Source organism: Thermobia domestica, chromosome 7, assembly GCF_964235325.1.
Source record: "Thermobia domestica chromosome 7, izTheDome1.hap1.1, whole genome shotgun sequence".
NCBI classification, from domain to species: domain Eukaryota; kingdom Metazoa; phylum Arthropoda; class Insecta; order Zygentoma; family Lepismatidae; genus Thermobia; species Thermobia domestica.
Window position 1 is genome coordinate 294,037,728 of NC_137460.1, and position 26,357 is coordinate 294,064,084.

At 35.1% G+C, this 26,357-nt stretch overlaps 1 protein-coding gene across 1 annotated transcript; it reads left to right on the forward strand.

Annotated features, from left to right (window-relative positions):
- Positions 1 to 25,704, forward strand: LOC145691056 (uncharacterized). The gene is made up of 4 exons (XM_081766692.1): positions 1 to 287; positions 10,405 to 10,566; positions 13,189 to 13,547; positions 20,450 to 25,704. The coding sequence occupies exons 1-4, from the start codon at positions 117 to 119 to the stop codon at positions 22,236 to 22,238; spliced, it is 2,481 nt and encodes an 826-aa protein (XP_081622818.1). The 5' UTR covers positions 1 to 116; the 3' UTR covers positions 22,239 to 25,704.
- Positions 25,705 to 26,357: the final 653 nt, after the last annotated feature.

Here is a 26,357-nt window from a genome sequence, read left to right on the forward strand (position 1 = left end):
AATAGAAGACAATTCTTGAAAGCGTGAAGATGCAATCGTAATTCTGTATATATGTGTTTGTACATCTTTAACAGAAACTAAGTAAAATTTATGAAACTGAATCTAATGGCTCATATATGATTATGGATTATTCAAACAAGATGCGAAAAATTCGAAAAGACAATTTGCAAGAAGTTTGCCGATTTTGTTTAGAAGATTTGCAACGCAAACCGAAAATAAGTATATTTAATGAGCAACGAAGTGGAAGGAGTGTCTTTCAGAAGATTTTAGTTTGCTTCTCACTTTATGTAAGTGTATTATATTTGTCTAAAACACGGATTAAATACGGTATTAGTCCTTAGTGCTACAGAGCAGGTTCACAATAATGCTACGTTAGGTTAGTTCAGTTGAGTTCAGGTCAAGGTTCTAGACTACTGGTCCCCCTTCCAATTGAGCAGTAATAAAGACAGAAAACAACGTGCCCTGCGGGGCTCTAACCCGCCTTCACTCACTAACGCTCGCTCGGCAATACTGTGAAAGTTAAATGTATAAACTTTAGTACAGAAAGAAATCAACCTAGCTACTAACTTACAAGGAGGACCAGTAATCTAGAACCTTCCCCAGGTGAAGTTGTTTCATATTTCTAGACCAACTCCTCTTTCTTTAATCTGGGTCAAAGGCTTTTATACCTTTAATCCTCCGCGAGCTTTTCAATATGAAAATTATGAAATATGAATAGGTTATTTTAGGTCGTACAGATTCAGATATACCAAAAGAACGAATGTTGTCTAACCAAGTCACAGCAGAAACGCAGCAGATAAACCTGAGGGCTTGTGTCCGTAGGAAGCAAGAGTGTTAGAGACGGTTCATATGTGTCTGTACGAAAATTTGGTGGGTTAACTCTACAATGCCCGCTTCAGCTGGTATACTCGCTCAGAAACTAACTACACTCTATTAATTTTATGAAAATGCACCAAAATTATCGTAACCTTAAGCTAATCCGTTCCTGTCTCTATCCTGTTTATTCCTACCTTACTCTACTCAACTGTGATATACCCTTTTAAAGAGTCCCTACTTATTGATGCGCTGGTGGAGCGTGTATTGTAAAGTGCACCCGATATATTTCCAAAGTTAATTTCTGCATGTATCCATTTATCGCAGATTTTATATTCTTGCATTATGTGTATTCTTTGCATTTGTGCTGTATCACGGGATCATACGAAAAGCAGAAAAGGTACTCCTACCTATCAAAATGTATCCCTACCAAATAATTTGGTTGGATTATATTACGTTAGATTAGGATGAGTTGGAAGTGAGTCTTTCCAAAACATTGGCGTGTGACACGTGGACTTTTGCACTTGGAATAGGCAAATACTATTTGCAGATAAATACGGTGTCCGGATGTATGGCATAAAAACTACAGTGAAAAAACCCCGAACCAAGCTGTGCTAGATATCCAGTACAGAGCACAAATGCCTTTAACGCAGTCGGGCCGGGCGAAGCTGGTTTACCGCGGGAGGGTACATCAGAAGGGAGCAGATGCATAAGCGACGGTGGCTTCACGGGAAGGGAAGGTAAGGGAAGGTAATGAAAACAGACGAGTTTCATTAGCACTTGTCATGGTTTCATGCTAGTAATGCTCCACTTTTAAACAGAAAATTCAGTTTCTGTACACTGTGCAGAAACTGACTGCTCTAGTGGCCATCTAACAGGTTAGGTTGGTTGAGCTGCAAGCTCGTTATTTTTGTATACAGTACAAGCTCCTTATTCGCGCTTCCTTCATTCGCGGATTAAAAAAGTGCAACCCAATTCCTATATTCGCGGCTAAAAATGTCTTTATTCGCGTATCTAATCAGTACGTACATACATAAAAATAAAAAAGATTCCAATAGGTATCCAACCCAATATCCTTTGTAAACGCCGTCAAATGGACTAATAATACTAATAATGCCGTAAAATGTAAAATACACCTTATTACAACTTTGCCTAAAGTATGTTGTTAAATGATATCGCCGCTGTATGGGTTCTGACTTGGACATGAGCCGCCTTCGCCGCGATCGGTGTTTTTGAGAATGTGGACAAACAGAATGAAAGCAGCATTATTACTCAATGAATAAAGTATATTTTTAAATGCCGCCACATTATTAGACGTTCCGTCCTTTCGTAAGAGCTGCTTTGCGTGTTTTATTGTTTGTCTTTCTATTCGTTACAAAAATTTTGATCGTAACGAATGGTCTCTACCACTGTCTTCCTAATTTATACAGTAATGTCAACTAAAAAAAATTAGAAACGAGTTTCGACATGAAAAAACTCTGTTACCGCTTAAGGTGAAAATAGAAATTCTTGATCGTTTACTCCTTGGATAGTCGTTGGCATCCATATCACGCTCACTCAATGTCAACGAACCAATTGTACGATCGATAAAAAAAAACCGAAGATGAAATAAGGTCGTCTGTAGCTTCAACTTCACTCCGAGCGAAAATTGTTCGTGATCCAGCAATAGAAAAAATGGAAGTGGCGTTGTCATTATGGAAGACCGCAACCAAAAAAGGGTGCCCCTGAGTGGTCCAATGGTCCGGGAGAAGGCAAAGCATCTTTACGCTCATTTTAAAGAAACTGATGGTAGTTGTAGTGGTGAATGTACAGATGGAGGATTTCAAGCATCGGAAGGTTGGTTCAATAAATTTAAGGTGAGACAATCATTGCATAACATTAAAATCATTGGAGAAGTTTCATCTGCAGACAGTGCTGCAGCAGAACGATATCGAGAAGAATTTGTAAAGTTAGTAGCTGATGGAGGATACAAACCTAAGCAAGTATTTAATGCAGATGAAACTGCACTCTTGGAAGAGAATGCCAAACAAAACATTCATTTCTAAAAGCGAAAAGTTTGCTCCTCGGTTTAAGGCAGCAAAGGATAGAGCTATGTTCAAATGCTTCTAGAGATTGTGTCATTAAACCACTGATGCTTTACAAATCGTTAAATCCTCGGGCTTAAAAAAATCAAAACAAGGATGACTTGCCAGTGTTTTGGCGTGCTAATAGGAAAGCGTGGGTTCCAAGCGATATTTTTTGTGACTCGTTCCGGAATTGTTTTGTTTCTGAAGTTGAAATTTATTTTAAACAACAGAATTTAGACTTTAAAGGAGTTCTACTTTTGGACAATGCACCAGGTCATTCTCGCGAACTTGAAACTATGAATCCAAATATAAAAATGACATTTTTACCTCCCAACACGACGGCTTTGCTTGCACCTATGGGCCAAGGAGTAGTCCAGGCCTTTAAGCTCTATTTTATTAGACGAACCTTCAAAATCGTATTGGATTATGTGGAATGTAATCCTGATATGAATGTTATGTAATACTAGAAGAAATTTGACGTAGCAAAATTCATCGTAAACATAAAAGGATCATTGGAAGAACTGAAGCCACACACATTGAAGTCATGCTGGAAAAAACTGTGACCTGCTCTGACTGCGGAAAATAACGAAGAATGTGTGCAAATTCAAACTTTGACTGCAAACATAGCCGAAATTGCGGATGGAATAGGACGAGGTGGGTTCGAACAGATAGAATCAAGTGACATTCAGGAATTGCGTGAATCGCAAGATGAAGATTTGACTGAAACCGACTTGGAGGTAATGTTAAATTCACAGCCCATTGAAGAGGAGGCTTCAACAAGCACTTGAAACGTGACATTTAATTTGAAAAATCTTATTGAAGGTTTAAGAATGGCAAATGAGTTTTGTGATTTCTTTATGAAAATTGGTCCGTCTATGGAGCGAAATCGTACTTTTAAGAGGCAAATTGCTCATGCCATTGCTGAATATCAGTCTGAATTGAAGAAGCTTTTAAAAACTGTCAACCAGGAAAAAATTACAAAATTCTTCAAACCGTTGCCATGCCTGAAGTTAATAATTAATCAATATGGTCAGAAATTTCAATTACAATAAATTAATTTCTTATGTATGTATTTGTTTTTTTTATTTTGTCACCTAGGAACGTATCCCCTATAATCCCATATGAATTACCATTCCGTATTCACGGTTTCTGTATTCGCGGCATATTTATGGAGCATATACACCGCGAGTAAAAAGCTTTTACTGTACTTCTTTAAAACTCAATATGTGACCGCTTTGACATATACCCGCCACTAAATCACAAGTTTTCTCCTCCATAGAGCCACCTTCTGAACTTCAGCTATTTCTCGGACCTCACTTTCACTCACTCTTCGTCACAAACCGAAACAAATTCTCCAATTCACATGGTAAATTTCCTAAAATTGGTCCGGCGATATAGTCCTTAACCCGTGTTCTTGATTTCTTATTTTGTGGAAGGGGTAACTTGTTCATTATTGGATGACAATATGTTACCACTTTTTCATAATAATGTACCAAAAATACATATACCAGAACGATATGGGATTTCCACATGTGCTGGAATAGCCACGCAAGCCTTTAAAATTGTTGAGAATTATAATTCTTTCACTAATTTTGTTTTTATGGTCTTCGAAAAGATTTGCGTTGGGTGATATAGCATATCATACTTGACAGATATACCTATGAAGCACGGTTGAAGTTCGGTTTCCTTCACATACTATAGTGGGTGTATATTGGTTTGATACGGTGGGGCTTATCGGAACTTAATAACTAAAATAAGTTAGACGAAATTGGCCTAATCTAATCTATAAGCATTTATTCCACTAAACCGCGTCACCTTTTCAACATGACGATCATTAATTACGGATAGGTTAGGTTTCTTTCATTTACTTAGTTCGCACGTTTGACCCAGCGGAGCTTATCGGAAGTAAATTCAACCTAAGCTTTGAACATGCTAGACCTATTCTGCGAGACAGACACCCATAACCGTAAAACACTTTTTGACGTGAAAAGCACGCTGCAACGTTTGCTACGGAAGAGCAGAGTAGAGGATGCTATCCTATTGTGCGGGACCATAGATTCGTAGACTTTGCATAATGGGGTGTGTCTGCTGTCTCTTCTTTGATCCCAGATAGCGCCAAATGAACTTTGCGTGGAAGACATACACTATGCGTTGGTTTTACTCGGGGTTCTTACATTTCATTCCAATTTCATTCACCTATTTCACTCACTCCCATCGTCTTCTTTAGTCTATCTGGCATAATTGTAGGAGTAAAACTAATATTTTACATTTCGTTAGAATATATATTATGCTTCATATTTGTCAACAAGCCACGTTCTTGTCCACTGTTATTACAAGCAAGCAGATGACGAGTATAAGGGAAATTTGCTTCCGCGCTGTAGCAGTTCTACGACAAATACCCGAATATAAACTACCTTGAAAAATACTATGGCTTATACCCATTGCTTACAGCAAGTTTAGTTCGCAAATGAAACATTTCAGTTTTACGTCCCGCGCTTATGGCGGCTGGGTTAAAGAGGACAGAAGATTTGTTCGAGTATCTGTAACAGTTACGAGGGAAAGAATATTTCTCAGTCTTATTTAGCAATACAAATGAGATGCTGTCGAGAATCGAAGCCGGTAACAACACACTTAATCGTTCTAATATACCATGCACTACACTCAAGTTACACAACTCAGTTACCATTCGGTAATAAATCTACAACAAACTCACATAAATAGAAGCTGGATTCCCTTTTCCTTCCACTTTGGCGAAACAAACATAAATATTTCTGCGCTACCCCAAACCACATGGCTTCGCTTCATATTTAAACTACAAAGGACGTCGTGATCACCCTATATCGCAGAACGCAAACAACGGAAAATGCATTTTGTCATAACATGATACCGCTGGACATAAAAGAGAGAGAAAAAAATCCATTTGATGCAAATATATGGGTTCTAGGGAATGATAATTGATTATATATATATATATATATATATATATATATATATATATATATATATATATATGCTTGAGACCACATTTGTGCAAAACTGGTTAACAAAGCCAGTTTCATCTCTACCATCTGACTATTTAGAGTATCCTAGTATTTAGCTGACATATTGTGAACGAAATTGAGCATATTTAGTCCGAATTTCTGGCCTTCTAATCCTGAGTGTAATACGGAATTTTATTCCTATTATATATTATATAGAATTACCTAAGAAGAATTCGAGAATATCCTGGTTTCGTTTTTAATAGTCATTTCTTTGTTATATGTGTAATGATACAAGTGTCGTTTTGAGAAAATATCAGTAGTTCTTTTATAATTTCCTTTTCTAAATGAAGCGTTTGTAGAATCTTTGTTTCAAATTATGATATGAGAAAAACGAGCCATATTTGTGCACTTGTAAATATCATAAGAAAAGATTTTGTTTCGATTTCAATGCAGCTGTTTTTCATTGTGTGTGTAGTAGTGAGTGAACAGAGGTACATGTTTACTCATTTCCTTTTTTAAGTGAAACGTTTTTGATTTTTAATCAGGGTTGGCGGGTTTAAACCAGCTGTTTTTTTCAAAAACACAACTGGTATAAAAAAAAAGGGAAAATGCTTTAAATCGTGTGAACTTCATAGTGACGTTTCCACGTATCAAACCCTCTGCATTAGTTTTATCTTCTCTTCAATTTTTAATTAAGGTGTCGCATGTTCATTTCTCGGTTGAAACACAACCCTTCTTTCAAGTGTAAAGCAAGTAGCGGTTCGGATGTCACTTTAAGCGAAAGTCTTCTTTTTGATAACCTCGGCATTCCATAAAGATGTTGAGCCTAAATATACCAAACGAAACCAAATTATATATTTCCGCTTGCGTGAATGCCTATTGTTTTATAAAGAAGCAAAGGTTGCTTAAATATATTGATAGACATTCGCAAAATTTTTCGACTGCCACGTAGGTTCCAACATTAGCTTGGATTGGTTTTTAATTTTTTTAATGTTATTTACATACTAAATTTGTAATTTAATACCTCAGTTTTAGTGTACTGATTATGATATGTTGACCTTAGCATTTTTCATGCACAGCAATAACGAGATTTGCTTTGCATTTAAAGTAATAACAAGTTTTTCCCAATGGCTAAGGCGGGAGTTTCCCGATTTATATGTAATTCTGTATAATGGTTTCATTTATGCAACTGTTTATCTTTTTGTCCTGAAATGACTCTTGATAATTATATTAACAGGTTTGTAAATATCAGTACAACGTGTTTTTATCAGTAGTCCTTCGTGGGTAAATCGGCAGACTCATCGCATTTGTGGCCAATTAGTCCCGATTTTGAGTTCAAATGGAGAACAATTTCTCTCGGATGTAAGCCGGGAGCGGTTTGGATTTCACTTTAAGCTTATGTAACCCCTTCCAGCATATCCCCTTGTTAAATGCTAACATCAAGGTGAAACAAACTTATTTCTGTCGTATGTAATAAAAATACACAGAACAAATTATTTAAACAAGAAAAACATGGTTCAAACAAAAAGAGTTTAAACGGAAGAAAAACGTTACTTTTCAGTAAAAGCTATGGTTTTTGTAAACCCTGTTTGCAAGTAACTTAAACGTAAATAAAGCTTTTATTATTTGTACTACAGAAACAAAGAAAATGTAGTAGCATTGTTATTTGTTCCAGATTTCGGTCGACACCGTTACAGTGAATTTGATTAAATGTAAACAAAATTTGTTGTACATGATTTCCTAACTTTTTATTTTGAATGGTTTTGTGTTCTGTAGCTTTTCTCTTGATAAATACACATTATCAGCTAATTCTGGAACTAGGCGTGTACTGAGAAGCACGATTCAAGGTAGTAATTATAACATCATGAAAGTCATATTCGAGTTTTAAAGTGTATTTTTGGGGGTGTTTTTGAGAGTTTTACCTGAAAGAAACTCACTGGTGGGGAAAACTCCATCAACCCTGTTCGACATCCGTAGAAAGGAAGGTGCCATAAATTCTAACTTCGGAATTTTTCCTTTGAGTACGAACTGCGTTTTAACTGTGCCGAAGCAACTTTTTGCGAAAAATGAAGCAGAAGTTAGTCACACCTGTACAACCTGGTACTCAAGAAAGTTTACTTTGTTTTACGAACCTTAATGAGAAACCAATTTCAGGTAGAACGAAATGCGTGTATACCAAGATTGTGCGCCAGGCTGAGGCAAAACTGATGACTTTTTCCACTCGAAGGTTATCGGTTGAGATTTGTCTCTCACAGTCTAGTGCAGTTCTCTTATCTCTCATGAGAAAACCCCGCGAAATACTGCTAGTCCACATATTCTTAAGAGGTAACTTATTTCGAAAATTGACATGTGCCTAAAATTCTAACGTACTTAAGGAGTTTTCAAATAAGGGTCAGGTCCCACACACGGGCGTTTCGAATGCAATGTCTTACATTGCGTCTGGTAGAATTATAAAGGGGTGATTCTCGACGAGTTATTTTCGTTCCATTGAACCTCAAATGCCAAACTGTGCTCCGAATACTTGGAATTAATATATATAATTTTGTGTCCAAAGTACCGTGCATTAGTGAGCAAAGGCTACGAACAACTTTGTAGCTATGAAGTTATTTGCGTCGAAGGACAACAACTGGCATCGGGGTGGGTCGAAATGCTGACTGAAAAATAGTTTGATACGGCGCAACATGCTATTGTCTGCTTTGAGTGCTAGGCACCTTTCTTTGTAATTCGACGCATAAAACAAACGAGAGGCAGAAATATTGCAAAACTTTTAGCATTTGATTTAAGCGGTATCGCACCGCGGTTTGCTATACAAAATCCTCGAAATGCGATGCATCTGTGTTCATAATTTATTACCGAAGTGGGCTATTTTTATTACAGAAAACAGTAGTCATTATATTTCCTTTATGACAGAATGGTTATTTTTCAGTCTTACGTACAGCTAAAACTCATTGGTTAATCTTCTTGGAAACCGGACATTTACTTTGAGGTGTATTTTTGCTCTCAAAAATACAATCTATTACTGACTTCACTTATTGGAATTAGGCCGTTAAACTGATGCTAGAGACCATATCGTCTTCGACATTTTATTCTATCTCTAATGAAAGTAGCTCAAACGACTCTCCAAATTTAAGGCTTGACTTTACTTTTAAAATACTAGATTGTAATTTAAAATGAGGGACCTTAGCAGAAGTCTTTTCTGCTTTCCAATTTTTTGATATTTGTTTCTTAGTATTGGCTTATATATATATATATATATATATATATATATATATATATTTTCTATGCTCACTTATTTTACATTGAAGTTAACCGGAAAGAAAATAGCGTTCGGTTTAAAATGTTTAAAATATGGAAAACGAATTGGATTCGAGTAGCAGTTGGATGCAGTTAGAGACTCTACTTTGTGTGGAATAAGTTATTTTGTTTGATCATAAAAAATTAAGTTACCTTCCTGGTGCGCAATTCTAATTACCCGTTGCTTAAAGACATTAGGATTCAAAGCTTGATTTAAAAATAATAACTTTTTATGGACACATTCGAAAAATGCTGCCACGTAAAAAAACGTGGAATGTAAAGTTAAAACTTTTAAAAATATAATCGCTGTTACTTTTTTCTTACTTTGGTTTTCATATCGTACTTGTTTGTGATGACAGAAAATGTTTACTATCTTACTGTATGAAATAATAATAATAATAATAATAATAATAATAATAAACTTTATTTTACGTGCTGAGAACAGCTAAAATACAGCAAAAATACAGCACTTTGGCAAAAATACAGCAATAATAATAATAATAATAATAATAATGTTTTTCTTAGCTGCCGAGAGTGCGATAGAGAACTTACAGATTGCGAAACAAACTTAACTTTCTGTCGCATTTTGCTACACAAGAGTTAAAATCTTAAAAAGAAAATCGCTGGTATATATATATATATATATATATATATATATATATTATAAATGTGTATATGTATATGTGTGTGTGTGTGTATTGAAAGTCCAAAATAAGTACAACATTCAAATTAGCATGGAAAGACTACATAAACATCCATGCCACTGTCAGCCAGGCTTTAATTTGCATTTTGTATTTATTTTGTGCTTCTACTGCTTTTACTTGTGGATTTGAACATTTACAGTCTTTAGTAATAAGCAATATTTCGGCGTGCAACTGCATAACATACATAAGTGGAAACATTATACCTGGACATGCTAATAAACATATTTTATACCAATAACAACGTAATATATATATATATATATGGGTATTTTGTTAACATGATTTGAGAAAAACAACAATGTTATTTAAGAATATTCGTCACATTTTGACAATGCTTTAGTTGTTAAAAGACTAAAAAAGGGAAGAAGAAATATTAAAAATTGCCATAAGCCTTTTGCATCATTTGATCGTTTAGCATTATTGATTCTTTTCATTTTGTGTACTGTGTGCATTTTTGATGCTTATTTGATCAGAATAAATTTCATGGCAACAGCTAACGAAATTATAAGAAGGGTTCTGTTACATTTTCTCTCTTATTAATTTCAGATCTCTCAAGAGGATAACCTTCCTAATTCAATTTGCGAGTTGTGCTCGAAGAAGTTGGATTATTTTGACAAATTCCGAGAAATGTGTGTCAAGTCAGAAGGTTATCTGTTGAAAGTTGCCTGCACAAGTGACGCTACAGAGAATCGCAATTCCGAAGACCAGGTAGTTATTGTAGTTTAACTGTGTTTGTTGTCCGTGAGTTTAAATATGAAATGATCAGATAAACATGGCCATCAAGTTGTTGAATAACCCTCTTAGGTATAGTCATGCATTAGCCCGGTACTGAAACTGCATCAACTAAAATAAATTTTTTCTTGCCTTCTCCAGTAAAGCGCACACTTCTAGTGAGAGGGGTCTCAGGCCATGTAGGTTCGTTTCGAAAACATGGTGTTCGTCGTTTTTCTAGGGACTCAGTTTATCAGCCATTCTAATTCCACCATTTTCATATTCATTCACTAGTCTACAGGTTATACGTCTGGAACATACCTGTGATACATCTTTTTGACTTCTTACAGATTTTTATTGCGAAACGTAAGTGTTAAAATGTGTTACCTACGACCAAGAGTAGAATAATTTGTAGATAAAAATTATCAGCCAAGTCCATTGAACGTTTTAGTACGTGATTTCTCTCGTTATAATATGGCTTCACGAGCTAGTGAAGTTAGTTAATTATTGGAAAAATTGAGTATTACGGTGTAATTTCACAGATATTGCAGATACGAGAATTCGTGAATTTCGTGAAATGCTTTCTTAAAAGTGTCAAAGGGTCAGATCCTTGAGGGAGGTTGCTGCTATTATATTTAGATGTATTAACAAATAAGAGACATTAAACGATGGCCTTTTGATCGCATTAGTCGGTTACTTACAATTTCAAAGTTTGTAAATTATAGTAGTCATAATTACAATTTTGAATTTACGTTTAAATTGCGTCACTAAGAATTTTGACTATTCCTTCAGCCACTATTTAAAAATGAAATGAAATCTTTCAGTTTAACGCCCCACAATTATGACTCTTGCGCTAAGAGAAAATATTTCAGTCGCTATTTTTTTCATTAAGTGATTTACATGAAAATCGAATAACATTTATAAAATCATTTTGCAGGTGCAAAGGTTGTAGAATTGAAACTGACAGCTTAGGTACACTGAAGATTACCCGCAGCGAGTTATAAAAATCAGTAAATTACTTTCTCTTTATAAATAAATTTACAGTAGTACATATTCTCAGAGTACTAATAAAAGTTGAATACAAGAAAGCACCAAGATAATATAACATATGATTGAAAGTCATCGTTCAGTACTGAATTGAAACAAGATTTTAAGTTTACGCACAAGGTGGAAAAATGTTTTTCGTCATTATAAATTTTTCTCATGTGAATCCTACAAATTTCGTAACCCGTCATTTCTAATTAGTCCAGTGAAAGTGCTAAATAAAATAACCAAAATTGTAACAATGAAAGATTTGTATAGATCACCACACACGTCAAGTTATAGTGTATTATAAAAAGGTCTGTCCGCAAAGAAACCAATTTTCTAAATATAATGGTATTTACCGTTTGTATAAACTGTTCAGATTTATCTCCTCCAAGACAGGTTTCTCTGCTCTTTTAATTCATTGTTCCTAGCGCGTCTTGCTCTCCTGGAATACATTTTGGAACACAGTTTTTGGAATAGCCTGAAGATCTCGTGTTACTTTTCCCTACTATGGATGGGAAACGCGACTTTTCAGAGTGCGTTTCAACTTGAGAAATAGAAACAAGTGTTGGAGGTGGCAAATCAGGCAAGTAGGGGTAGTTGGGATACAATACTTTTATTGCTTTACGCTAAAAAATATCTAATGGGGAGCACCGAATGGCTAGGACCACTATCGCCGTACAACATTCATGTTCCATTTTTCAAAGTATCCGGTCTCTTTTCTTACAGGCTCTTTCAAACATATCATTACGTCTAAATAATACTTTTTCTTGATGGTTTGATCATTTAAGACGTATTCATGATTAACTACACCAAAAAATAAAAAAAAAAGCACCACTTCAATGTATGAGCAACTTTCTCCTGCTCTTTTATGTCTCAGCAAAGATTTACTCAGCCACTGAAATGACTGCTTTTTCGTTTCAGCGTCATAGCCATCGACTCAAGTCTTGCCATGTGTTACGATATTTTTCAAGAATTATCTTGTTTATTATATCTTAGGAATATTCAGCAAGTCTAGAAGGTTTAGGTGGGCAGATCCTGTACCCAGAATAAAAGAAAGTAGAAACCCTTTCGGTTTCAACTAGAAATCTAATTTGAAAATATCCATTAGGAGATCCTAGGTGAAGATGGAAGAACAATATTAAGATAAATATCATGAGAGTATATAAGAATACAAAGTAGAAACTGGATCCAATCGACTAAGGACAAGTTAATGGAGAGCTTTTTGAACGCGTCTTTTGAACCTCCGGGTTCCATTTCCCATAGAGATAGTTAATATTCAACAATTGTAATAAAACAGAAGCACTAAATATATTATTAACATTTATGTAACAGTTCTGGCAATGTAACATCAGGCATGTTAAATCTTTCGTGTCTGATGAAGGCAATGTTGGGTTGCCGAAACTGTTACATAAATGTTAATAATATATTTAATGTTTGGTCTGTTTTGAGAATGAAGACAGCAGCTTGAAAATATTTTGACTGGAATGAGTATACTGGTTGTAACTTAGTCACACGTTAAGAAAATGTGCCAAACGTTTTCTAAATTCAGTTTTGTTATTTTCTCATGGGTGAAATAATATTTTTTTTCAGAACGCAAGAACAGACGACAACCAGGAAGAAGTATCTGTAAAAGATCCACCCATTGACATTGAGGAAATGAACTTTAATAATCTGGAAGACTGGTCCTATTACGATGAAAATGAGCCCCATTCAACTGTAAGCCAGGAGGGTAAGGTAGAAGTAAACAGTTTTATGGAGGGTCAGGAGACGTCAAATAACCCAAGTACGGACACTCTCCTTGATATGTTGAACGAAGATGAAAATGTGATATTTTCGGATGAGGCCTCTAGTGGTGAACGGGATGATTACACTGCTAGTGATGATAAAACAGCTACACCCACACAAGACATAGAAGAAGCTTCCGAGAAACTAGAAACGTCAGCAGAAAGGTTAGTGTTATTTTTTTCCTTTTAATTTCTACAGCGCGTGGTGTATTTTAATTCAACCAGAATAATCCGCGCTTTTTGTAGAAGCAGCATAAACTAAATTTTAATCTAAAATAGTACATTTTCAAGAGAAACACCGAAGGTTATTAAGTATGTATTAAAATGTGCATATTTCAGAAAAGGTTCTTACTGTCACAGATTTTCTACAACTAAAATTACTTATCTGTAGGTTTGAAATCCCCACAAGTTTTGCGGACTTCGATTGGAAAAATCTTTTCAAGCTAATTTAACCCCTATTTTTTCTCAGTAGGTAGATTTAATTTTTCAGTATTTGTTTATCTTTACATCAAATCAAAGTTACTATTGTTTCATATCTTACTTGTACCCATGAACACCACTGTAAAACTAGAAACTTCAGATTTTTTCTTCTTTCTTTACTTCCAAAGTAACTGTCGTAGTTACAATGTTTGCAAGTATGGAACACAAGACGAATAAAAGATTTTTTTTCCTTCAAGCTTTTTCGTGTGTGGGAAATTGCAATTATTAATGCTCCAGGCGAAGGGTAAGAGCGGTTTATTTTTGGAGGAAGACAAAATGTGAAGTTAAAAGACATTATGACTTACATAAAGCAACACTAAAGGATGTTTTGGGAATAATTGTTATATATTTTGCCTTATAAGACGTCGAAATCAGGAAGAGGCACTAGAGGAGGTGAAATTAAGAGTGGAGACTCCATCATAGGCTGGCACCTAAGACGTTTATGTTTACTGGCTAAGTAGACACTCACACCACCTCGTAGAGAATTTTCAATTTTTCACATTTGGAGCAGGTTCCAAGTGAGAATAATTACAAGACCACTCAATCAGGACTAGATCCGCTTGCTGGATGAAACATTGCCGAATCTTCATTATGGAGTTCCCTTCCACAACCCCTGCAGATGCTATTTTGACAAACTACACTTGCGAAATACTTATTATTATGGCCGAATACCAAAAGGCTCTTCAGCGCAGAGACAAAACGTACTTTCTGAAATCCTGGTCGTTTTTCTTATCAAGCTGCAGTAATTAATAACACTGTTCATATGTTTCTGTGATCACCGTCGGTGATTAACTTCTTCTGTCGTTTTATCCCTTACCTATTTGCGCGACGTAACTTGGTGGGCAGTATACCCGAAATATTTCCTACAGCTGTAGAAAACCACTCATGATTTTATTTAAATCACTGCATGGAACACATAGATTTCACGATAAAATTCTATGAATATTAGACTACCATCCCACAACTAACACACTAAAAATTCGTAATACACACTTCCAGTCACTACACACGGTTCACAATTAGAAAAGTTATCTAGAATACTGGTGGGTACATCACTAATCATTGCTACTGCTACTGTTGCTAGAGTCCCTGTCATCCTCAGAGATCAGCTCTTTGGATTTCTCGTTTATTATCGAAACGGCAAATCCCACAATTCCCCACAATCAGCAAAAGGATTCCTGGAATAGAGTGCATTAAAAGCCAGTTGAGAATGCCCGAAGAACATTGCCAGAACGAATTTAAAAAGAATGGGGAGATTTAGCGGGAAGGATAACTGTCATTGTACCTACTTGTAAATCTTTTTATTCGCACCTTCTCTTTCTCGCTAACAATCGTAACATAACTCTTTATGATGTATGATTCCCGAGATATGGGTTCTTAAATCTCACGAAAGTCGAAAATTTTTGGCCACTGTGTATGAAACGATGGCGAGTTAGGCAAAGGTCGCCGGTTACTATTTGGCACCAAAATGTTCACCATCTTCTTAGGTATTGATCAGCATCAGTGTCACCTCTCTATTGCTCCTCATATCTCCGTAAATCGGCCTTTTTTTTTGGATAATATCTCGGAAACTGTTAGAGTGACTCGAAAATTTCCATCATTCCTCATATAGCTTTTGATGCTCTATCGAATGAAGGGCTCGAAATTGAGAAAGTTCTAAGTAACAGATACACACACACGCATACAGATAGACATAGAGAATTTAGTAACGAACTTGAAAAAATGCACTGTAATTGCAGGTAAAACAGAATAGCACAGCTCATGACGTCTAAAGTCCTGTTACCGTCATTTCCATATGTCTTATTGAGATTACAATCGTGAGTCTGTGAAAACTAAAATGTTATTCGAGAAGTCTTGAACAAAAGATATTTTTTTTTTTTTTTGGTTTTTAGTATATACATTACAAACGCTAGTATCCCTTATTTATTTTATTTCTGTTCTTAGTACTTTCGGAAAAACATAATTTTAATATGAAGAATTTAGAAGTTCAGTGTAACATGCTATTGATTAAATTATCTAAGTTTTATTAGCGTTATTTAGGTGATCGGCAAATTTTGTGTTCCAAGCATTAATTTTTAACATACTCTCCTTTACTTTCCTTAGGATTTTTGACGCATACGATAAGTTATAGAATGAATTTCTTCAGTATTCTGGAGCAAAATATCTCAGAATATTTAATTCATACAGATGAAAATGCGTTTACATGCACTCAATGCAACATATCATTTTCTCAAAAAGCCGACATGTTGAGACATTTATTAATTCATAAAGAGAAAAAACATTTACTTGCACTCACTGTTACAAATCATTTTCTCAAAAAGCCCATTTGTCAAGACACTTGTTAATTCATAAAGGGAAAAATCCATGGTTAGTGGAAAATGTGGCTCGCAAAAATCTAGCATGACGCGTCATAGAATATTTCATACTGGAGGGAAACCATTTTCTTATGCCGCTTGCGGTAGAAATTTTCTATTAAAAGTAATCTTAAGCAGCGTATGTTAATTCATTCGGGTGTCACATCACATTCATGTAACTTATGTGGTAATCTTTCACTCAAAGAGATCATGCTGAGAGACATATGTTGATACACACAAGTGAAAGGGCATACTCGTGTAACGAATGCGGTCTAGCATGTGCTCATTTAAGTAATCTTATAAAATATTTATTACTTTCCACAAGGGTGAAGCCAATCTCGTGCAAAGACTGTGGGAAATGTTTTGCTCGAAATCACTATCTTCAAAACTATTGTATAAGTCGTAGACGAAAGGAATTGCTTAGTCTGCAGTGTACTTATAACTAGTTATTTGTTTACTTCGCTTGTAGACACGTAGGATTTATTAATTGAAGTGTATGAAAATACTAATTATTATTGATGAAAGTGTTTTTCATGGTTCAAGACCAGGACCATTCTTGAAGATGAGAACTTGTGTCTTTCTATGATTGAACGTTAATAATTTTAAATATATTAACTGTCACACACTGCAGTTGGGAATCTCAAGCATTTTTTTATTAATATAGAATTTGTTAATATTATAAGAAATATTTCGCTTTTATAATTATTGTCAGAATGCTTGATAGCGTTGATTTAAAAGGAAGAACTATTGCTTTTATTTACAGCAACAAAAGAAAATGATTATAGTCAATTACATGTTAATTTCAGAAGTATGTTTTATAGTTTAATATGCGGAAAATATTAGCAAATTACAAATGTGCTTCCGAAGAGGAAATGCCCAGAGCATTCCGACTCACAGAAGTTGTTCTTTCCCTATTGAAAAAACAAAGAATGTAGAGGAAGAAAAAAGACTCTGACCTTGTTGAGATAAAATTAGATTTGTAGAAAATCATGTGTTTTACGTAAGTAACGCCAATAATATCTTAACTAAGAGACCAAAGAAACTTATTTGCTTCATAAAACTTCTCTCTTCTGAATCCAAATTCTCTGCGAAAAATTATGTAGATATAATGTTTTCTTGCATTTTGAAAATATAGAAAAGAAAACAATTACATTGTGCGCACCATTTGTAATTATTATTATTATTATTTTATTATTATTTTTTTATTTTATTTATTTATTATTATTATTATTTTTTTTTTTTTGCTAAAATTTATAACAAGAGTAAAGTATCGTGAAATGTAAATAAATGAAATACAATTAATGCGATGTAATTCTTGTGTATTCACTATACAGTATCTTAGCAAGTGATTTCAAAGAACTAAGCTATGATTTCTCACATCAAAATAAAAGTAAAATTTACGAATTCAGATTAGGTCCGTCTGAAAGGTTTGAAAAAGTACGTCACATCACATGCTATTTCGGCCAAGAAGAACGATTGATTGCTATCAGAATTAAAAAGCCACGGATTCGCCATACGGAAATGTATAGTTGAACGATATGTAAAAGGTTCACAAGAAGTTTCGACAGTAACATAAATATCAGTTGTACTCCTAGTTCAAAGTGGGTCCATGTTGATTAAAACACAGTTTTAGACAGATATGAGACGGAGTGTCAGAAGAGTTAGAGAATTGGTTTAGTATACTATACTTGGTTCATTTTTACTTAAGAAAGTGAGTGTGCACAGGTCGATGCAACACGTGATAATATTTTGGTCAAAAGGTTGTGGACCGATAACAAAACTGGCCTCGGTCTGAAGCACCCAATTATACGATCACATCAACGTACTTTGTGCTGTACATTTAAAGGTTATCAGGTGGAAACTTGGTTCACTTTTAATTCACATGCTAATTAATGATTTAATTGTTTCCGTTCAGAAATAATCTAAATATATATATATATATATATGTGTGTGTGTGTGTGTGTGTTATCAGATGTTATCAGATGTTATCAAGAGTTACAACAAAATGTAAGAGGAAAAACCGTCTCCAAATGTGATGTTTTTAATCTATAGTGAATTAATTTTTTATATCGAGCAAGCCGTTTGGGCTGTAGACTCTTTATGAAAATGCAACGTTGCTATTTACCCGGAGATGGATAAATTTTGTAAGAGTGACGAATGGGGCTGGCCGTCGACGCTTTACCGTAAAATACCGTAATTTCATTCACTCTTCTTGTGGGTCCAGGTAAATGGCACGTTGCTGCTTCACTTAACAGTCTGTGCTGGAAGAGTGTACAGCCCAAAGTGCTAGTACGATTTAGAAACTTCCTTCCCTTTAGATTGAAAACATATTTGAAGACTGTATCCCCTCTTAAATGTTGTAACTGTTCTTGGCCGAAAGAGTAGGAAAGTATAAACACTGGCGCACCTACATGTTACAAGAGATGTATACAGTCTCCTCTTAACATGGATACACTGTACTGCCTATAGCTCTTCACGAGTGATTTTCCGGATGATGTAGATAATGTTTTGCTGTGTTTCAGCCAAGGTATGGGTCTATTTCTATACACCTTTTGCTTTAAGAATACCAGAAATGAAAATAATGGCGTCAACTCCTGGAAAAGAGGGGGCACAATCTCTTTCTCACTGTGCGCTCTTCTGTAACCAGTTCTTGCACCAACGCCAGAGATAATCTCTTAATGTGGTATGTAGTTCCATCATGTTGGAAGTGGGAGGACAGTGTATCTTGCGCTGTTTTTTCGTCGTACAACTGTTACAAGAAGTCACTGTTAATTCAAAAGAACCATAGAATCACTATACATATCTGTGGAACTGGCACCACGCACAATTTTTTTATCTATGGAGGAGTGTTTCATGCAAGATATGTGGATTCTCAACAGATCAGTGCACTTATTCTGCACATTTACCTAACTCGATAAATGAAACCACGCTTTCTCGGACATGAAATAAAGTAGAAGTTTCAAACATCCGTCCGCAGTAATTGTCAATAACCAATTTTAGTACATAACCCCTTTACGTGTGTCTGGCTTTTTCATTACCTTGATATATTTTGCTCGGTATTATGCCAGTGCCACAGACTGCAGCACATACTACACCTTGTTCGTGACACCCACCATGGAAAAGATAATCTCAACGTAACCTGTTTATCAGAACTGAACAGGTAGGAAATTCCAGCTAAACAATAGCACATCAAGCGACACGCCGGCGGCAGACAGAAACCCACTTCAAAGTGCTAAACAATAGACATCGGTGACACACCAGCGTCAGCCAGAAAAGAGAATTGCACGCAATTATTTGGCTGTCTTTATTATTGCCCGATATGGCTGCTTTTATGTAGGATACCCTGTACTTTTCTTTTGAGAGATGTTTTCTAACCATTTTATACATCTTATTGATAGTTCCTTCTAAATAAATAGTATGTGATCAAAATAAACTTTACAGATATAAAACAGCGTTGAAAGCGAGAGATTTTACTTAAATAGAAAGATATTTATTTGGACGAGATAGAGCTGTAAGTCAAAAAACGTGACTCCCCAAGTTATGGGTGATTCTCACTGCGATATGTAGTGCCCAATCAAGAAGTCAAGAAAATAACACAGCAGAAATTCAACAGATTTAGTTGTTAATATGTTGGTTGTTCATCATCGTATGCTACATAATTATTACACCAAAACTTGGTAGTTGATTCTAACAGATGAGGCCATGTACCTTCTATACGTATATTTCTTGTTAATTTGCAAACCAAAGTTTCATAGATTCTATGACAAAAGATGTTAGATAAGTCATAGTGGAAACTATACGCTTCATATAAGTGCTTATGATTCACACACTTTTCCAAAATGTTATGTAAGTATACCACTGCAACTACAAAGGACATAAATAACTATATAAAGTATAGTAATCATCCAGTATCGATATGAAAAGTGGTGTTGTTTCCGGTATGTGTTAGAACTAGAAACAGGCAATTGATGAAGTAAATCTACTCCCACTAGCGATAAATGAGCGACTAGATTAAAGTTTCTAATTGTACAAAGTCTACTTAATAAAGTACTTACTCGCATAAAACAACATAGAATGTGCTAAGGTAGCAGTCAATTTTTTAAACTTAAGGATGCAACAGCTATTGTGGTTTGTCAGAAATTAATTATTATTAATCATAATATTGAAAACAAATCTAAAATTCTGAGCATTTTCTCTGTTACTGAGATTTTTTATTTCATTTTTTTCTTTCAGGCCTCATCATCATAAGAAATCAAGTGTGAAATGTAGAACACAGACTGTACCAACGAATGCAGCTATCGAGGAACGTGACAAACAAAACGTAAAAGTACGAGAACATAAGCAATGGTCGTGGACGGAACGCAGGCAAAGAGGAAAGCTTTCTGTTAGTGAAAAGAATACAATCATAAATTTAAAGATGCAGAGTCGAGGAATGTTTGTGTGTGAAGAGTGTGGAAGTGGATTTGTTGAGAAATCGACTCTAGAGCAGCACAAGGTGATTCATACGTTAATAAACGAGAATCGAATTAAATCTGTTGCGGAAAAAGCGAGAAGAGAGCATGAGTGCGTGAATTGCGGGCTGGATTTTGTAGAAAAATCGGTCTCTGATACTCATTGTGGACAATGCTTACAATACAACTATAAGTGCAATGTCTGTGACAAACGCTTCCCAGGAAAAGAAATTTTAGACGTTCATTTAAGTACTCGTTGTAGTAGAAATGACTATGTTTGTATTGAGTGCGGTTTTCCGTTTGTCCATAAATCCAATTTCAAAAAGCATTTGTTACTTCATAAAAGTGCTTTAATGAACTCAATTCTGAATGACGAAAGTATAGAACATAACGAAGATGAAGATAATGCTTCTGCAGAAGAAGGAAATGAAGGAGATTACGAATGTATACAGTGTGGACAGTGGTTTCACAATAAACAAAGGTTTGAGGATCATCAGCGTCGGTGTGAGCCTAAATTTCAATGCAACGAGTGCCTGAAGAATTTTGTCGCAAAATCTACGTTAGTTAACCATATGCAAACCCATTTTGGAACAAAAAGACACATTTGTGATGTTTGTGGTCATGCTTTTCTGGAAAAGAGCAATTTGAAACAGCACAAAGTGTTACATACAGGTGTGAAGTCATTTGTGTGTGACTTCTGTGGAAAAGCGTTTGCCCAAAGTGCAGGTCTCTCCATGCATTTAAGATTTCACGGAGGTGAAAAGAAATATTCTTGTATGTATTGTGATAAGAAATTCTATGTTAAATCTGGCCTCGAGAGACATATGCTGAGTCATGGTTCAGAGAAAAATGCATTGTGTACTATGTGCGGGAAAAGATTTGATTGTTTGGGAAGTGTCAAATTGCATATGACAAGAGTTCATACGGACAACAGACGCTTCGCATGCAGAGTTTGTGATAAATCATTTAAAGTCGGAAATACTTTGAAGACCCACATGAGGATCCACTCAGACCTTCGTCCTTTTCGTTGCACACAATGTGAAAAGGGGTTTAAGTATAAAAGAGTGCTTCAGGATCATATGAAGACACATTGCAAGACCAATGCTTCATCTACGGAGATAAACTTGGCAGAGGCAACCACCCCTATATCCACCAACAATGCTAACACTAATAAATATCAGGATGGAGATGAAAATTTAAACGAAGACACGTCAGATACTCCTCCTATAAAGAATCTTTATCCAGGGCAGATGGAATTCAAAGAAGACACTTCACAGCGAACGGCCGAGATTTTGCATTCAGCACTGCCTCCTAGTGACAATTGTGCTATTGTTGATTCTACTAAAACTCATTGTAAGGAAAATGAATCTGCTTCTATACTGGATGTATCATACGCTATGGCTTACGTCCAACCTGGTAACTCATATCCCATCCAATATCAAAATAAAGGAATGCATTTCACGGATAATACATCAACGGCTGCAATACCTGTATCCGATGAAATTCAACCCTTTTCTACTGACAATCCATACAAGGAATTTAAAGAATATCATTGTGATGTGAATGAATGAATAGTACAACCACGGTACATAAACGTTGAGGACTTGGATTCAGTTGCTATTTAGATAGGTTGGATATAAAAAAGTAGCGATACTGTTTTTTCGTGAGAGGCGTGAATCAGATAAACACAGATACTTGGTAAGGACAATGGAATAAGGGTGAATGAAAACGGGTATTATTTTGGTCACACACAGCAATGCCGTGAAACAGAGCCGGAGATTTTGTGCATCTTACGGAAGACCGTTGACTAAAATGGAATAACGTCTATGGGTCAAAATTGAAGTGGGAGGTAGTCGGAATTTCTTGGGCTTCTTTCTGACACCGTGTTAATCATGTGGTGACGAAGCGTGCCAAATAAAATACTGATACGATGGGTTAAAGTGTTTCGGGAAGATCAAGATAATGCTCAGGATGACTCGGAAATCACAATCACACAATTTTGTTCTGTTTTTACCTGATAGAGGCGAATCGCTGATGGATTCCCTATGAGCTGCAAACTAATCACGGTTCGTCGACTTCGTGCCATATTACCCAATTAGATCAAAGGGCATTATGCAGGTGTTTATCCTGAACTTAGGGACGAAGAAATCTTGAAAAGCCTCTAGTGTGGCGTACATGTGTTACATATCCAGCGGATAAAAGAACATCTTGATTCAGAGCTTCACCCTACTCACTTAGAAGTCCAAACTTTCGATAATTAATTTCTTCCAGAATGCTGTGCTCTCTATCATTCTGTCCATACCATACATACGTTCGTCACAACAGTTAAAAAAAATGCAAGGGGAGCTGTTACCGCTTAGGTCACCTCCAGAGGACATGTCTCTACTATGTAAATACTATGCTAGAATTGATATGAACTGTATTATGTTGTTACATGGAAGCAGAACCTATTTATGAATTGTGGACGGGATCATGTGGCTAACATGTGATGGCACAAATATTTGGCAATTTTTATCCATGAAAGTGAACGAGATTGACCACCAAAATTTATAATGATATTTATTAGGGTCCTATGAAATATTGGCCAGTTTTTGATTTTCAACCAGTACGAAACTAAATGGGTGTACCGATGTAGCCCTTCCCACACTTTCAACAGAGGAACACCAATATACCCTTTAAGACCCATCAAAGAGAATACATTAGGTCGGAAACCTCCGAAATTTACATTTTTGTTAAATTTTTCCTATGAAAAGAATGGCAGGAGGTGGATCACCATAACTTTCACAGGTACGTCCACCGGTCATATACTAGCATACCAAATTTTTAAATTTTCCAATTTCCAAAATTTAAGGGGGTGGGCCAAGGTACCCTTAGGTCGTAAATCGTGAGCATACCCCTAGATCATTGACCTTTGACCTCTCAAACACTTTTGCTAACTAAACTAGATATTCGAGTGGACCTAGGCCTACTACTTGCATTTACTACTTATTGTTATTTTTATTTATTTAATATTTATTGTTAGTTATATAAATTTGTTATTCTCCTATATTTATAACTTTGTCCCTTGTTTTAGTTTTGTACCTTTCATTTTCAGCAGCATTTTTTGTTATATTTTGATACGTTTGGTTTCAAATTTTGTTTAGAGCAGTCGTGTTGATCGTGATGGGACAAATAGCCTTGAAGCTAACGTCCGTATTAAACCTCAACCAATAAATCAATCAATCAATACTATTCAATGGGATTTAAGACACGCAAAGACGACATAAATATGATCTTATTATTTAGCTCGCTGTGCTTAGAAATGAAATGCCTACTAATCCTTTATGAATGCTGTTAGTTTAAAATGGTGACTTCTGTCACAGACCTACGCTCAGGCCTAGCAGCGCTCATATCGTTTGGATTTCATGTTAAGATGTAAGTCAGCGCCTTCGTGACAACAATCTAAATCTCGGACAATAAATCACTGAAAATCAGTCAACAATGTTTGCGTGATTTCTCAGCGTTGTCAACACTCAGAATATTTTTTTTCATTTGTTCGGAGCAGTTAGAAGATTTTCGTAACGAAAAATTAGTTTGGGAATTTTTGAAATCTGAAAACACTTTTGTTACTTACAGATTTTTTTTTTCTAAATTTTCCAAATGAAAATTTTAAAAGTTCTGAAACAGAATTTTTTAAATAACATTTCAGATTTGAATTCTGTTTCTAAAGTGTTCCTAACGACCAAATTAGTGTTGAAATTTTATGAATTAAAAATTTGAATCATTGGTTTTTAATTCTGTAAAACAACGAAGTATAGATTTCAGAAAATTTCGTTTCCGAAAATTTAGTTCAAATAGATATTTTCTTCTCCCAATAAATTGTGATTCAGAAAAAATATTTAGCTTAAATTTTAGTACATGTAATTTTTTTTTAACTGGAAAAACGTGTTTCAGAAAACCCTAATTTGAATTTAAGGGAGTGAAGTAAAATACATTTTTTCAAACAATATATACTTTAAACAAAATATTTTTCTCTCCATGCTATATACATTAATTTGAGATGATGATCTTCTTTGTACATGTGAAGTGCTAAAAGTGTGTTTGTGATTTCTGTTTTGGTGGTACGTGAAGCATGTGCGTGGTAATTTTAATTTTTTTTCTCCAAAAAAAAAAGTTGTTGACATCTCGCGACTACATGAATCAACTTACACATATAACAAACTATCAGAGACTATATGTTTAATGAACATCTTCAATTATCACCAAGTAAACAACAAATTGCCATGATCATTGTACGAAGAGAGAGAGGCAGAGATAAAAGAAGGAAAGCGAATTGTTTTACCTTAAAACTACTGTGAGAAGTTGACTTGACTTGCGCTAAAAGTATTTAATAGATAGAACCTTAAGATTTTTAATTTATAACGATCTAAAAACCGATCGCTCCAAATGTGATTTTATTTAATAATTATCTTGATTTAAAACATGTATTTTACAGATGCTTTCAAATAGGCTCCGAATACTCCTGAGACACATTCTGATTATTAATTGTTTATTTTACTGTAAATACTTGTTCATTTTATTTTAAGCTTATTGTTGCTAGTTTTCATATGTTACTATTAATTTACAAAGAAAATTTTATTAAAACGAGTCGATGAATGAAAGCTTTCCGGGACACCAAATAAATCGCTGGGTGGAGAGTGCTTAAATTCTGTATACATGCATATTTTTATGTTTTTCTTGATATTGGTAGATCAATAACTACTACAAAGTATCAACGTAAAAAACAGTGAAAAGTTGATAAATGTAAAAACGAATTAATTTGACGTTTTAAAACAATTTTAAGTGTTGTTTAAACGAACTACCCTAAAATATTCCTTTCGTGTAGTAAATGAATATAGATGTAAGATGGGTTTATGCAATATCTTTGAGATATACCTCAATATGAATTGTTAAGGGCATAGCCCCGCTTACTCTCATATCGTAGGTAACTCTCAATGTTTAATTTTTTTTATCAGTTTATGTGATGTATCAAATGACAAATATATTGCTTTTTCTTAATATCTCAAATTTAATATTATAGCTTATAATAAAAACCCGAGGTAGACATTTACGGATGTTTTCGCATATGTATTCTTAGCCATTGTTATATAAAGCTCCGCAGTCATGTACCAATACGCCCCTGTCTTAAAGTAATGAGTGGATTAAAATATTAGAAACGAATGAAGTATATACGTCGAATTAAATGAAATAATCAAGGTACTTACTGTAGAAAGTAAAATGGTGCTAAGATAACTGACGTATCCTATAATCCGGATTGTTTGAAAGCAGACAGCTGTAATATAGCTCTTGTAACCTGGTGTTCGAAATAAGGATTATTTTTTGGAACTGAGATTTGGAATCTCTATGTCTTGTAATGTTTGTTAAATGCTGTGAATCTCTTTCCCCGCATGATATCCGGACCTGCTCGACTGGTGATAAATAGAATGAAAGTCGAAATTCAACTTGTATAAAACAAGATTTTTATTAGGGCAACGAATGACTGTTACCATGGAGAAAGGTATTAGTAATGAGAGTTTTAAAATTAACCGACAAATGGTTTCTTTCTTTTCATGTAGTTGATGCAATCCGTTGTTGGATGATCTATTCATTCGGTTTTCGTGAAAGCTCATGATTTTGTTTCGCGAATGTAGGAAACTGAAAGCTAAGATGAA

Coding starts and splice junctions, on each gene's coding strand:
- LOC145691056 (XM_081766692.1), top strand. CDS start 117: ATGATTATGGATTATTCAAACAAGATGCGAAAAATTCGAAAAGACAAT. Junction 288..10,404: donor TAGTTTGCTTCTCACTTTAT/GTAAGTGTATTA, acceptor TATTAATTTCAG/ATCTCTCAAGAGGATAACCT. Junction 13,548..20,449: donor CTAGAAACGTCAGCAGAAAG/GTTAGTGTTATT, acceptor TTTTTCTTTCAG/GCCTCATCATCATAAGAAAT.